The sequence below is a fragment of the Mizuhopecten yessoensis genome, unplaced genomic scaffold (assembly GCF_002113885.1).
Source record: "Mizuhopecten yessoensis strain PY_sf001 unplaced genomic scaffold, ASM211388v2 scaffold8213, whole genome shotgun sequence".
NCBI lineage: Eukaryota > Metazoa > Mollusca > Bivalvia > Pectinida > Pectinidae > Mizuhopecten > Mizuhopecten yessoensis.
The window spans coordinates 2,563,290-2,578,391 of record NW_018407435.1 but is presented as its reverse complement, the minus strand read 5'-3'; the positions used below and the strand labels follow the sequence as shown (position 1 = coordinate 2,578,391).

The window sequence follows — 15,102 nt, the reverse complement described above, 5'->3', positions numbered from 1 at the left end:
AATGACATAATCCATTAATTTTTTATGATACAATGTTCAGTAGCTAGATAGATAATGACATAATCCATTAATTTTTTATGATACAATGTTCAGTAGCTAGATAGATAATGACATAATCCATTAATTTTTTATGATACAATGTTCAGTAGCTAGATAAATAATGACCCAATCCATTAATTGTTTATGATACAATGTTCAGTAGCTACGAACATAGCCTATGCAGTTCACGATTATTGACCATTTGTAATTTTGTACATTTTTCTCAAATACTGATCACTCCCACGTATACTGCTTTCAGTCTACGGTATTTAATTATCAATATACTGGTAAACCTGGTATACATTTATGTACAGACCAGTCGCTATAATCCAGTCACCGCTAATTTGGTTATTTCACCATCGAGTCTTTCTCTTTGGAAGAGATTTAGCTTATTGTCCCCCATGTTATCCAGCTGTTTCACATTTCAGCCATTTCTACCTTTAAACGAAGGTGGCTGGATTAATGAGACTTGCCTTCAATGGAACTCCACCAAATCTTGTTACTGGTTGTTAACTGTCAAGGTACATGTTTGAAAATGATGGAGTTCATGTATATCTAACGAGGTCACAGACACTTCCCCCACTGGATTGATGGACAAGATTCAGTCATGTTTTCCATTTATATACGGGTTCCATATTGTATGACGTTGTGCAGGCCACATTGCTAGCTGAAATCCTGCAGGTTTAATGAGTATGTTACAATATCACATCTGATGAGCACATTCATTCTGTAGGTTTAATGAGAGTGTTACAATATCACATCTGATGAGCACGTTTAATGTGTGTTACAATATCACATCTGATGAGCACATTCATTCTGTAGGTTTAATGAGTGCGTTACAATATCACATCTGATGATTCTGTAGGTTTAATGAGTGTGTTACAATATCACATCTGATGAGCACATTCATTCTGCAAGTTTGCTAGTGTGTTTTTGTTTTTAATTCATTCACAGTTGATGAATTTTATTTTTATATCTATGTATAATGGAGGTTTGATCACATTTTAGGGTACCATATTGTTTTGTATATTATTAACTTGTTACAAATATAAAAAACATCAAACATTTAATGTAGACTTTTATAAACTATATATATGTAGCCCAAACGGCATATCCCCTTATGTCATGGTGTGGCATCTGTCTGTTCGTCAAATTTTCACTACAAAAGGCACAAGGGTCCTGTGAGCTTATCCGATACCTCAGTATCTGTACAGCATATTTCTTCTTCTTCTTGGCACAAGTCCAAGTGAGTTAACACTGCCAGTTGGTTAAGCATTGGAAATTATACCACCGCCTTCCTCCGAGTGTTGTTCTTTGATCGAAATTTGGAACAAATTATTATTCTTGTTAAAGCATCTACATGAGGAGATATATATAAACATGCTCACAACCAGGACAGCACCATCCCACCAAGCTGTGGAGCTAGCCAGGACAGCTTGTAGGAAGGTGAATAAATTTCGTCATATGAGGTAAACATGTCGCAAGCTATCTTGCATGCAACGACACGTCATTTGGGAACATGCGCCCCCAAACTGACTTGTAGGCGACATGTCGACTCTATGACATATCTGAGATAGCCCCTTTACCCGAATATAGGTGGGATCAATTGAATTATAATAAGATAAATAGCTAGAAAAATACATATTTTGTGTATAAATGGAAGCTTTTCATTTATTGTCTAGTTTAGATAGGGACAGGTGAGCCTTACAGGCCCTATGTTTTGTGTATGTTTGTAAAAATGATTATTTTTGATATTATTTTTATTTTTGATATTATTTTTTTCTGTTTTACACAACTTCCTATTTCCCGATATATATGTTTACATTTGTTTCTACAAGGATTTAACTATTTTGCACATTGAGAAATAAAAACTGTTCACAATGACAATTTTCTTTAATTTTCATTTGATACACTTGGCTGAAAAAGCTGACCATGTAAGACCTATTAAAGTCACCACTACAACACTTACTCTTTTTGGTAGAAATTCAGTGTATGGGTCACAGATCCAGTCTTAAATATATTCTAATAAATGTTTATTTGTTATTGATTTCAAACAAAAACAAATATGAATACTCCATACAATATGTTTTGGTGTATCTCAAGATTTCCCATCAGCTTAAATTGAATATAAAGGCAAGCATCAAATTTTAGGTTGTTTTTAGGTCACCAGAGCTTTGCTCAAATGACCTATTCTAATCGCTTTCCATCCGTCGACGTCGTGTGTAAACCTTTTACATTTTCAACTTCTTCTCAAAAACCAGTGGATGGAAATATTTCAAACTTGGTCAGAATCATCCTTGGTAGATGAGGCTACAAAATTGTAAAATTGGGATTCCTACCCCAACCCCTGGGGCCCCGAATGGAAAATTAACCAATATTTCAAAAATATTCTTCTCCAGATTCAAAGGTACTAGTCATTTTCTCTGCATAGAAAGAAAGATCATCAGGGGCTTTTTTTAAATTGCAAATTTCAGGACCCCCAAGCTATCCGTTCTCCCTTGGGGAGGGGGTAAAGTTTACTATAATTTATATAGGGAAATAACATTTTTGGGTATAATTTGACAATTTTCTGTAGGAAATTATTTTTACTTGGTGGGAATTATCCTTGGGGGAAGATAGTTTCAAATTGTAAAATTGAGATTCCTACACCAACCCCTGGGGCCAGGGCAAGGCCCCAAAGGGAAAATTAACCAATATTTAAAAAACCTTCCTCTCCAGACTCAGAGGTACTACAGTAAATTTCAGTGCATGGATAGAAAGATCATCAGTAGCTTAATTGAAATTGTCAATTTCAGGACCCCCGAGCCATCTGTTCCCCCTTGGGGTGGGAGTAAAGTTTACTATAGTTTATATAGGGAAATAGCACTTGGGTATATTTTATCTATTTTCAGCAGAAAATTACTCAAACTTAGTCAGAATCATCTTTGGTGAATGAGGTTATTACATTGTAAAATTGGGATTCCTGCCCCATCCCAAGGGAATAGGGTGGGCCCCAAAGGGATAATTTACCAATACTATAAAATTCTTATCATTTGATGACATGACATTAGTATAACTCAGGTGACCGCTAAGGCCCTCGGGCCCCTTGTTTTTTTTATATTAAACTTGCATGTGAGATACTGGTGTTGCTATCCCTCATCTTCCTAACCTCTTATTGGCCAAGTCATTTTTTACTTCTTTTCACTGAATATTTTTTTCTTCTACTAAACCAAATAACTCAAAACTTAGATTAAATGACATCCTGACCAAGTGTAGTTACTTTTTTATGCCATTCCAAAAATCAAAGAATGCCTCTCTCTCAGCCTCAGTGTTACTTTTCATACCAAACGAAAAATCCAAAATGGCCACCCTAACCTCTGATTAGCAGAGACATTTTCAACCTTCTCATCAAGACAAGAGGCCCAGAGGGCCTGTATCGCTCACCTGGATATCTAAGCAATCATGGCAAAATATTCTCCAAATGAGATTCAAGGGAATATGCCAGACCCCAAGGTCAATCCAGGATCAATTCTAATATCATGACTGCATTCGTCTCTTTTTGCCCAACATTTGTATTTATAGTTTTGGGGTGGGGATCTCAACCGTTTCTAAGTTATGACCCAGGGGTTAAGTCTGCAAAGATGGGGCAGACCCTGGGATCAATTCTAATATCACGACTGCATTCATCTCTTTATGCCCAACAATTGTATATATAGTTTTGGGGTGAGAATCTTAACAATTTCAAAGTTACGACCCAGGGGTCAAGTCTCCAAGGGTGGGGCAGACCCCAAGGCCATCCTGGAAGCATATATGCATTCATTTCCTTATACTTAGCAATTGTATATATGGTTATAGGGTGGGGATCTCAACTGTTTCCAAGCTGTTACTAAGAAACTAGGTCCCTAGGGGTTCCGTCAGACCCCAGGGTCTATTCTATTATCATGACTGCATTCGTCTCTTTATACACAGCATTTGTATATATAGTTTTGGAGAGGGGATCTCAACCGTTTCAAAGAGATAAACTTATTTTGGCCCCACCCCTTAGCCCAGGGGGTCAGCCCCACCATTTGTACAATTTTGAATCTCCACCACCTAGGGATGCTTCCAGTCAAATATGGTTAGTATCCATCTCTTAGTTCCAGAGCAGAAGTCGCTTAAAGCAATATAGCCAAATTGCCCCCTTTTGGCCCCGCCCCTCGGCCCCCTTGGGCATCAGGCCCACCATTTGTACAATTTTGAATCCCTACCACCTAGGAATGCTTCCAGTCAAATTTAGTTTAATTCCAATCAGTGAGTGGTTAAGAAGAAGAAGTCGTTTAAAGAAATTGTTGACGGACTATAGTCGCCACGGTACAGAATAAGCTCACCTTGGTCCTTCGGACCTGGTGAGCTAATAAGCTTAAGTAATTGACTCCCATCATAGTAGTTTTCCTTATAAGATCAACACAAAATATAGTTTTCTTGCTGAACTGAAAATCCAGTGAGAGTGCCCTGGCTTCTGTCACAAGACATTTACGACTTTAAAAGAACTACCAATAATTGACTGTAAATATGTTACCGACATGGTCACCAATGTGTGTGGATATGAAAATCCAAGATGGCTGCTCTGACTTCGTTGCAGTTGAATCCACACTCTGTACAAATGTTCCTTATAAAGTCACCACCAAGTGCTCAACTTTTTGATCAGACTTACTATACATGTTACTTTCAGTCACATAGTAGCACTATTCTTAATTCTCATCCAGTAATCCAAGATTCTGGCCACGGATTGGCTTTCTCAACTTCATCTCAAGAACACCTGAAAACAGGTTTATTTCCAACTCTGTACATACTAGGTGATTGTATGAGATACCAGCTAAGTGTTCTCACAATTTTTTTAACCTTTTCTTCTCCAGAACAGATGTAGTGATTGATTTCGATGGAACTGACGTGAGCATCACTTAACTATGACCTTCAACCATATTACAATGTTATCATCCATCATGAGGTCTCTACAAACCAGGATTTGTTAATATCTATTGAACAGGGTTATGCCTGCAAATGCTCAACACCTAGCGAGAAAATGTGACTTCAATTGAACTGTATCATCAGCCTGGCATCCATATTGTTTTTGCAGATCACCCTCAAAATGACACATGGGCAACTTAGAACTAAGGGAAACATTCATATGAAATTTGAGAGATCTGTCAAATAATCCTTGAGAAATAGCGATCACAAACTTGACGTGTCAAAATCCAAGATGGCTGCCTGGCATCTCCAAATAAAACATGCACATTTTATGTGGTTTTAAGGGACGGATGACGGACCACAGATGAAGGGCAATTGAAATAGCCCAACATCTGATAATGATGCGATAAAAATAACACAATGGCAAATTATTGTAGATAACCTTTAATATTTTGTTTTCATCTGGTAAAAAATGGTGATTGTGTCGGCCATCTGTACCCATCTCCATTAACACTCTACCAAGGCACTGACAAACACCACCCCTGTATCTCCACTCACACATCAACTACAAACATCTCAAATGTTAAAACCAGACAAAACTTGGCAGAGTGCATTCACAACAGAGAGCATGCACCCACTCAGGTTTGACTGAACACCTTAAGTTTAACAAAAATGCTGTTTAAACCAATAGGAATTTCATTTTACCAGCATTTCATTTTTGCAAACAGATGTATCCAATATTAAAATTCTGTAAAAATATTGTTAAAAATTCGAATTCGACAAACCTTTGTAAAGATGTAGACAAAATTTTGTCCGTCACAGATGTACAAAAGACAAAGAATTGTCTATTGGAGGAATAAAGTAGACAAAGTGTAGTCTGTTAGAGGTATACAACAGACTGTGTTTTCTGTCAGAAGTGTACAGAAGACAAAGTGTAGTCTGTCAGAGGTATACAACAGACTGTGTTTTCTGTCAGAAGTGTACAGAAGACAAAGTGTAGTCTGTCAGAGGTATACAACAGACTGTGTTTTCTGTCAGAAGTGTACAGAAGACAAAGTGTAGTCTGTCAGAGGTATACAACAGACTGTGTTTTCTGTCAGAAGTGTACAGAAGACAAAGTGTAGTCTGTCAGAGGTATACAACAGACTGTGTTTTCTGTCAGAAGTGTACAGAAGACAAAGTGTAGTCTGTCAGAGGTATACAACAGACTGTGTTTTCTGTCAGAAGTGTACAGAAGACAAAGTGTAGTCTGTCAGAGGTATACAACAGACTGTGTTTTCTGTCAGAAGTGTACAGAAGACAAAGTGTTGTCTGTCAGAGGTATGCAACAGACTGTGTTTTCTGTCAGAAGTGTACAGAAGACAAAGTTTTGTCTGTCAGAGGTATGCAACAGACTGTGTTTTCTGTCAGAAGTGTACAGCAGACAAAGTGTAGTCTGTCAGAGGTATACAACAGACTGTGTTTTCTGGCATAAGTGTACAGAAGACAAAGTGTTGTCTGTCAGAGGTATGCAACAGACTTTGTTTTCTGTCAGAAGTGTACAGAAGACAAAGTGTTGTTTGTCAGAGGTATGCAACAGACTGTGTTTTCTGTCAGAAGTGTACAGAAGACGAAGTGTAGTCTGTTAGAGGTATACAACAGACTGTGTTTTCTGTCAGAAGTGTACAGGTGTTGAAACGAAAGACGAAGTTTTTAATCTTTATTAGGTCTACAGAAGACAATTAGCAATGAACAGCCAAATATCAGATAAATAATCAGCTCAAAAATTGCATACCAAATCACAAGGCCTGTGTACATCGTTCAGTGCGACCATAAGGCCTGTGTACATTGTTCAGTGTGACCACAAGGCCTGTGTACATCGTTCAGTGCGACCACAAGGCCTGTGTACATCGTTCAGTGCGACCATAAGGCCTGTGTACATCATTAAGTGTGACCACAAGGCCTGTGTACATCGTTCAGTGCGACCACAAGGCCAGTGTACATCGTTCAGTGCGACCACAAGGCCTGTGTACATCGTTCAGTGTGACCACAAGGCCTGTGTACATCGTTCAGTGTGACCACATGGCCTGTGTACATCGTTCAGTGCGACCACAAGGCCTGTGTACATCGTTCAGTGCGACCACAAGGCCAGTGTTCAATGTTCAGTGTGAAAACTAGTCATGTCCTCGATATTCAGTTTGAAGAAAATAATGAGATTCTCAGAAAGTGTTTGTGGAAACTTCAATTAACTTCAATATTCCATTTCAAGAACAATTACTACACAGCTGAGAAATCTGAATGTACCATCAGTTAATTATCCAAATACACTGATCCATGATTTCTCCTCTGTATTTTACATCATAAAGTGTTGCAAGTTTCTTCAATTGTGCTAATAACTTTGAATACCCAATACTGTAAACGTCTGACTACTTTGGTGAGGAATGAGAGTGAGATGCAATGGTAGTGCACAAGCATGTGTTTGTGATGTTTTAGGCAATGCAAAATTAGCAACAAATCTTAAACAGTAGTTTCAATTGGAGATAAATAATTCAATACAACTATACAGTATAATGTTGTTACTAAGGTGATGAGAATTCTGTAGGATTGACCTTAAAATCACTGTATCAATCCAACACAGATCATAAGTCTAATAATGTCAGAAACATCCAACACAACCAATTAAGGAAAACCTGATGCAAGCCAATGAATTTGAAGGCCGACGGAAGAAAAACTTTCGTTTTATGATTGAAATTTGTTACACATCCAGATCAATGATTATTTGGATATTTTTTCTGATAACATCAATATAATATCACAAAACGCTTCCAACATGAAAACAAGAGGCCCAGGGGCCTTAATAGCTCACCTGGTATTTTATTTTTCAATTTAAAACCTGCTGAGTACCATTCAGGTTTATCAAAGGAGTACAAGTAACAAAGTTGCATCTTCCATTTATAAATATTCAATTCCCTTTGCCCAAAGATTCTCTAAAACAAGTTTGGTTAGGTTAAAATCCCTTCAACGGTACAGAAGGAGAAGGATCTTTAATGTTTTCCTCTATTTCCCCTAATGGGCCCCACTAATCTGCCCCAAAGAAGGGGAATCCACACACCTCAGTTTAAACAAAATTGATTCTTTTCTCCCTAAGCATGCTTCAGACTGCATTTGGTTTAAATCCCTTCACTTGTATAGTAGGAGAAAAAAAATCCTCTATTTCCCCTATTGGGCCCCGCTCCTATGCCGCCAGAAGGCCCACACCCTCCGTTTATACAAACTTGAGTCTCCTTTGTCCAAAGATGCTCTAGGACAAATTTGGTCAAAATCCTTCAATTGGTTGAGGAGAAGATTTTTAAAGATTTACCTATTTTCCCCTATTTGGCCCCGTCCCTCTGCCCCCAGGGGGACCATACCCTCCGTTCATACAAAACTGAGAACCCTTTGGCCAATGATGCTCCAGACCAAATTTGGTCAAAATCCCTTCATCGGTACAAAAGGAGAAGGATATTTGATGTTTTCCTCTATTTCCCCTAATGGGCCCCACCCATCTGCCCTTAGAAGGAGGCCCACACACCTCAGTTTATACAAAATTGATTCTTTTGTCCCTAATCATGCTTCAGACTGCATTTGGTTAAAATCCCTTCACTTGTATAGCAGGAGAAAAAAAATCCTCTATTTCCCCTATTGGGCCCCGCCCCTATGCCGCCAGAAGGCCCACACCCTCCGTTTATACAAACTTGAGTCTCCTTTGTCCAAAGATGCTCTAGGACAAATTTGGTCAAAATCCTTCAATTGGTTGAGGAGAAGATTTTTAAAGATTTACCTATTTTCCCCTATTTGGCCCCGTCCCTCTGCCCCCAGGGGGACCATACCCTCCGTTCATACAAAACTGAGAACCCTTTGGCCAATGATGCTCCAGACCAAATTTGGTCAAAATCCCTTCATCGGTACAAAAGGAGAAGGATATTTGATGTTTTCCTCTATTTCCCCTAATGGGCCCCACCCATCTGCCCTTAGAAGGAGGCCCACACACCTCAGTTTATACAAAATTGATTCTTTTGTCCCTAATCATGCTTCAGACTGCATTTGGTTAAAATCCCTTCACTTGTATAGCAGGAGAAAAAAAATCCTCTATCTCCCCAGAGGGGCCACACCCGCCTTATTGGGGGCTCTCACTCTATGTTGAAACATATAGTTCAATTTTGGCATTTAATTCTTGGGGAATTCTACCCCCAATCTTATAATAATATTATACATGTAGTATTTTACGACAGTATGTTTCAGCTTCTCTCATATCGTTGAGGGTCTAGCTAACATATTCAGCTTCTCTCATATCGTTGAGGGTCTAGCCGTAGTCGTTGAATATTCCATTTCTCATGCAGCTTCTCCAGGGTCGCTCGCAGAGTCTAGTAGCTTCTCTGGAATCGTCCAGGGTCTAGTTGCTTCTCTGTATCTTTGGAGTCTTGCTCGATCATGTAGCTAGCTACTCTGGGACACCTCAGAGTCCAGATTCTTTAAATTTTAAATATCCTATTAGTAAGTTTAATCGTTTTGGTATAGAGTGAGTAGCCCCTGATACGCCAAACTTGTAGCTTGTATGTATTATAACTGTAGTAATAAACAGGTTAAACTGTTCTTGCGTGTTTAGTTGTATATAAAATGATAGTTTGATATTTTAATATTAAACTATAGTTTATATACAATGAGTTTGCCTTGCTGCCTATGTTTTCTGTTTTCTGTAATGTAGGTCGTATGTATTTATGTAGTTGCCAATTAGCATGTATGTTAATGAGAGTAGAGGGATGCTGCTGATTGACCAATCAGCGTCTGCCTGAGGGAATGCCCTGTTAGGGATTTGGAGCCCCCACAGCATAGTTTTCTGAATCATTGAAGGAGATTGTTGTGCATTCCCACCCGCCATCCCCTTCAGCACCTGTAATTGTACTGTTTATTCATGTAATATATATATATAATCTGTACTTTATATATGATTGTAATACCATATACGTATGCTATAACATTACTTTGGTGCTTTGGTTTTGCTATACCCTTAAACTGTCATATGAATGTCATCTCAGTTGGTCTCCTGATTTTGTTTTAATTGTTTGGGCTACTCACTCTTAATTTTAAAACATATAGTTTAATTTTGGCATTTAATTCTTGGGGAATTCTACCCCCAATCTTATAATAATATTATACATGTAGTATTTTACGACAGTATGTTTCAGCTTCTCTCATATCGTTGAGGGTCTAGCTAACATATTCAGCTTCTCTCATATCGTTGAGGGTCTAGCCGTAGTCGTTGAATATTCCATTTCTCATGCAGCTTCTCCAGGGTCGCTCGCAGAGTCTAGTAGCTTCTCTGGAATCGTCCAGGGTCTAGTTGCTTCTCTGTATCTTTGGAGTCTTGCTCGATCATGTAGCTAGCTACTCTGGGACACCTCAGAGTCCAGATTCTTTAAATTTTAAATATCCTATTAGTAAGTTTAATCGTTTTGGTATAGAGTGAGTAGCCCCTGATACGCCAAACTTGTAGCTTGTATGTATTATAACTGTAGTAATAAACAGGTTAAACTGTTCTTGCGTGTTTAGTTGTATATAAAATGATAGTTTGATATTTTAATATTAAACTATAGTTTATATACAATGAGTTTGCCTTGCTGCCTATGTTTTCTGTTTTCTGTAATGTAGGTCGTATGTATTTATGTAGTTGCCAATTAGCATGTATGTTAATGAGAGTAGAGGGATGCTGCTGATTGACCAATCAGCGTCTGCCTGAGGGAATGCCCTGTTAGGGATTTGGAGCCCCCACAGCATAGTTTTCTGAATCATTGAAGGAGATTGTTGTGCATTCCCACCCGCCATCCCCTTCAGCACCTGTAATTGTACTGTTTATTCATGTAATATATATATATAATCTGTACTTTATATATGATTGTAATACCATATACGTATGCTATAACATTACTTTGGTGCTTTGGTTTTGCTATACCCTTAAACTGTCATATGAATGTCATCTCAGTTGGTCTCCTGATTTTGTTTTAATTGTTTGGGCTACTCACTCTTAATTTTAAAACATATAGTTTAATTTTGGCATTTAATTCTTGGGGAATTCTACCCCCAATCTTATAATAATATTATACATGTNATCTTCTGAGGTGAACATAATGAAAATTATTGCATATCTCATACAGGAAATAAAATGAAAGTAATCCATGTGACAGTTGGCAAGCCTAACAATATGACAAATGTAGGGTGTAACACCATCGGTGTACAACTTGATGGGAAACAACAAATGGAGGGTGTAACACCATCGGTGTTCAACTTGATGGGAAACAACAAAGGTAGGGTGTAACACCATCGGTGTACACCTTGATGGGAAACAACAAATGAAGGGGGTAACACCATCGGTGTACAACTTGATGGGCAACAACAAATGTAGGGTGTAACCCCATCGGTGTACAACTTGATGGGAAACAACAAATGAAGGGTGTAACACCATCGGTGCACAACTTGATGGGAAACAACAAGTGTAGGGTGTAACACCATCGGTGTACAACTTGATGGGAAACAACAAATGACACTTGAAAGCACCTTTCTCAATTTTTCAGTACACTGTATTTTTACTTAAATGCTTTACTACTTTCAAACTTCATTTTGTTGTATTTTCATATAGCTTTCAATTATAGTGAATTTGAATCTTGAATGAAGAGAAAATAAAATGTATGGAATCTGAGTAAGATGTTTCTTATTTTGGATTGGGTCAACATAATTTGGCCCTGACCAGCAGAGCCGGAATACATCGTTTCATCTCCAGAAAAAAACATTAAGCAAGTAGTAGTTTTAACTTTTAAGTTAAATCTGGATATAACACCACTGCTCATGTTACAGTAAATCTGTCTACAAGGAATGTGTGTTATTGGGATGTGTGGAGAGGTTCCTATGTTGGGCTGATCATGCAGTATGACATGGCTTATACTGCAGAATGAGAGAAGTACACTGTGATCATTCTATGCCAGAATACCCCCACCCCCACCTACTCATATCACAAACACATCCTTCCACACATACACACACACAAATGTCTATGGTAAGAGTTTTGACAGAAAAGTCTGCATGACGGTTAACACATCTATTGAAGGTTCACATTAGGATTTTTGCCATGGTTTCTTGTCCAGGCCACGATGATCTGCTACATGTTTATTCCGACACTTATCCCCGTAAACACAACCCGTTGTACGCCAGAAATAACACTCATCGCCATTCACTGGGCCCGACTGCTTTGGTAAATTATCTGCAGCTTTGGCAGCAGCAGCAACAGCAGCAGCAGCAGTAGCAGCAGCGGCGGCGGCGGCTTGTGTTTTATTGGATGAAGACGACAAAGGTGTGGACGACCTGTAAAACAAGCAAATCTTGCTGTACCACATGAACTGGGCAAATCTTACAATCTTACTGTACCACATGAACTGGGCATATCTAACTGTACCACATGAATTGGGCAAATCTTACTGTACCACATGAAATGGGCTAATCTTACTGTACCACATGAACTGACAAATCTTACTGTACCACATGAACTCGGCAAATCTTACTGTACCACATGAAGTGGGCAAAACTTACTGTACCACATGAATTGGGCACATCTTACTGTACCACATGAACTGGGCATATCTAACTGTACCTCATGAATTGGGCAAATCTTACTGTACCACATGAACTGGGCAAATCTTACTGTACCACATGAACTGGGCTAATCTTACTGTACCACATGAACTGGCAAATCTTACTGTACCACATGAACTGGGCGAATCTTACTGTACCACATGAACTGGGCAAATCTTACTGTACCACATGAAATGGGCTAATCTTACTGTACCACATGAACTGACAAATCTTACTGTACCACATGAACTGGGCGAATCTTACTGTACCACATGAACTGGGCGAATCTTACTGTACCACATGAACTGGGCGAATCTTACTGTACCACATGAACTGGGCGAATCTTACTGTACCACATGAACTGGGCAAACCTTCCTGTACCCCATGAACTGGCAAATCTTACTGTACCACATGAACGGGGCGAATCTTACTGTACCACATGAACTGGGCAAACCTTCCTGTACCCCATGAACTGGCAAATCTTACTGTACCACATGAACTGGGCAAATCTTACTGTACAACATGAACTGGCAAATCTTACTGTACCACATGAACTGGGCATTTTTCTCATTTTGAGATGTCAATGTGATAACAGACCATGGCCAGCCACCAATAATCCAGTTAACCCACTAAACAAGCCACAGCTAATCTGGCTGCCCAACCATCCAAGCAGTGCTTTAGGAACAGATTTTAAAAATCAACTGGGAACAACATGTCAATATTAAAGGTGAATACATGTACTTTGATATGAGGTCAACATTACATTTTTCTACATAATACACAAGTATTGTTTCAAAGAAAGAATCAAGCTGTGAACTTTAAAATGATAATTTAGTATACTACGAGCTGACTATCAAAGGATTGTTAATCCTGTACATAGTTCATGTATATTGTCAGAATAAATCTGTATATAACATTAATATTATGTTATACACTGAAGTGATACATCATTATCATACAGTTAAATAATATATAAAGAGGTCAACATTATGATTTGGTGAGGTCAATTCATGACAAAGTTATTTATATTATGACATGATAATTATAAGGTTGATACAATGAAACAGAAACGTAATGACATCAAGATCAATAGTGTGACACAGAGAGGTTAGTTTGATATAATAATAACAATGTAATGATTAAGGAAACAAGAGGCCCAGAGGGCCTATATATATCGCTCACCTGGATATCTAAGCAGTCAAAGCAAAATATTAAATAATTATACTGTCTCAGCAACACCCTTACAATATTGGGTCCCATTCTCCTGTCCCCATTGTGATTGGGGCATGGTTTTTACAATATTGAATCATGTTGGGCCAAGTATATTCTACATGAAATTAGATTAATATAAAGCAATAGGATAAAGTAGCCAAGGGTCATTATTTATTTGCAAACTTTGTTGGGCTCCATCTAAGAAAGCTACTTGTCAAATATCAAGACTCCATGCCTTAAACTTCTTCAAGAGAAGCAGTTTTTGCTATATTTGACCCCTGTGACCTTGAAAGTAGGTTGAGGTAATTTCAATAGCCAACTTTGGCGGGCTCCATCACAAGATGCAACCAGCCAAATAATATGATTCTATGCATTTCGATAATTCAGAAAAATTTGTTTGATTAGTTCGACAAATTTTACCCCTGTGACCTTGACAGTAGGTCAAGGTCATTTTCGTTCTCAAACTCTGATGGGCTCTTCCCAAAGAAGCTACCAGCCACATATTAATATTCTATATATTTCAGTTCTTCAGAAGTCATTTTAAGTATTTGACATATTTGACCCCTGTGACCTTTAAAGGAGTTCAAGGTCATTTTCATTCTCAAATCTGTTGGGCTTTTAACAACGAAGCTACCAGCCACATATTAAGATTCTATACCTTTCAGTTCTTCAGAAGAAGTTGTTTCAAGTATTTCACACTTTTGACCCCTGACCTTGAAAGTAGGTAAAGGTCATTTTCGTTCTAACTATGCTCTAACCAACAAAGCTATCACCAAAATATCATGACTTTAGGCAAGTCCATTCTTCAGAAGAAGTCATTTAAAGGAAAAGTTGATGGACGAACGGACGGACGGACGATAGGCGCCTAGCTCTTCGGGCAGGTGAGTTGAGCCTGTTGCTAACAGCAAACTACAGCTGTCGCTAGAACGGCAGGCTATTACCCCCCACCTGCGCCAACATCTGTAGGAAAGGTTCTTTCAGAAATATTTTTAAACAATGGGCAATGAACTCTAGTAAATGAGGGAGGTAACTCTAATCTTTGTACTTCATTCACATCCCCTCCATGCAAGAATTCTGTGTACCAAGTATAATTCATATTGGTGCAAAACTTCAGGAAGAGTAGTGCAAATAACGTTTTGTCTACAGACAGACAGACAACATGATTCATCATATCAGGGAATGAAATTACTTGAGTGATATATGTAACTACTGTTGACAAGCTACAGGGTATGACCTCTCCCAATGTAACTAACTACTGTTGACAAGCTACAGGGTATGACCTCTCCC

At 38.5% G+C, this 15,102-nt stretch overlaps 1 protein-coding gene across 2 annotated transcripts in view; it reads right to left on the bottom strand.

Moving 5' to 3' along the window:
- Positions 1–11,085: 11,085 nt before the first annotated feature.
- Positions 11,086–15,102, bottom strand: part of LOC110455390 — a 31,150-nt gene continuing 27,133 nt past the window's right edge. The window contains exon 22 of one of the 2 annotated variants that reach the window (XM_021505499.1): positions 11,086–12,336. In XM_021505499.1, coding sequence (XP_021361174.1) covers positions 12,090–12,336 — 247 coding nt within the window. In that variant the 3' untranslated portion in view covers positions 11,086–12,089. The remainder of the gene's footprint in view (positions 12,337–15,102) is intronic. The other variant, XR_002463440.1, reaches the window with a different exon arrangement.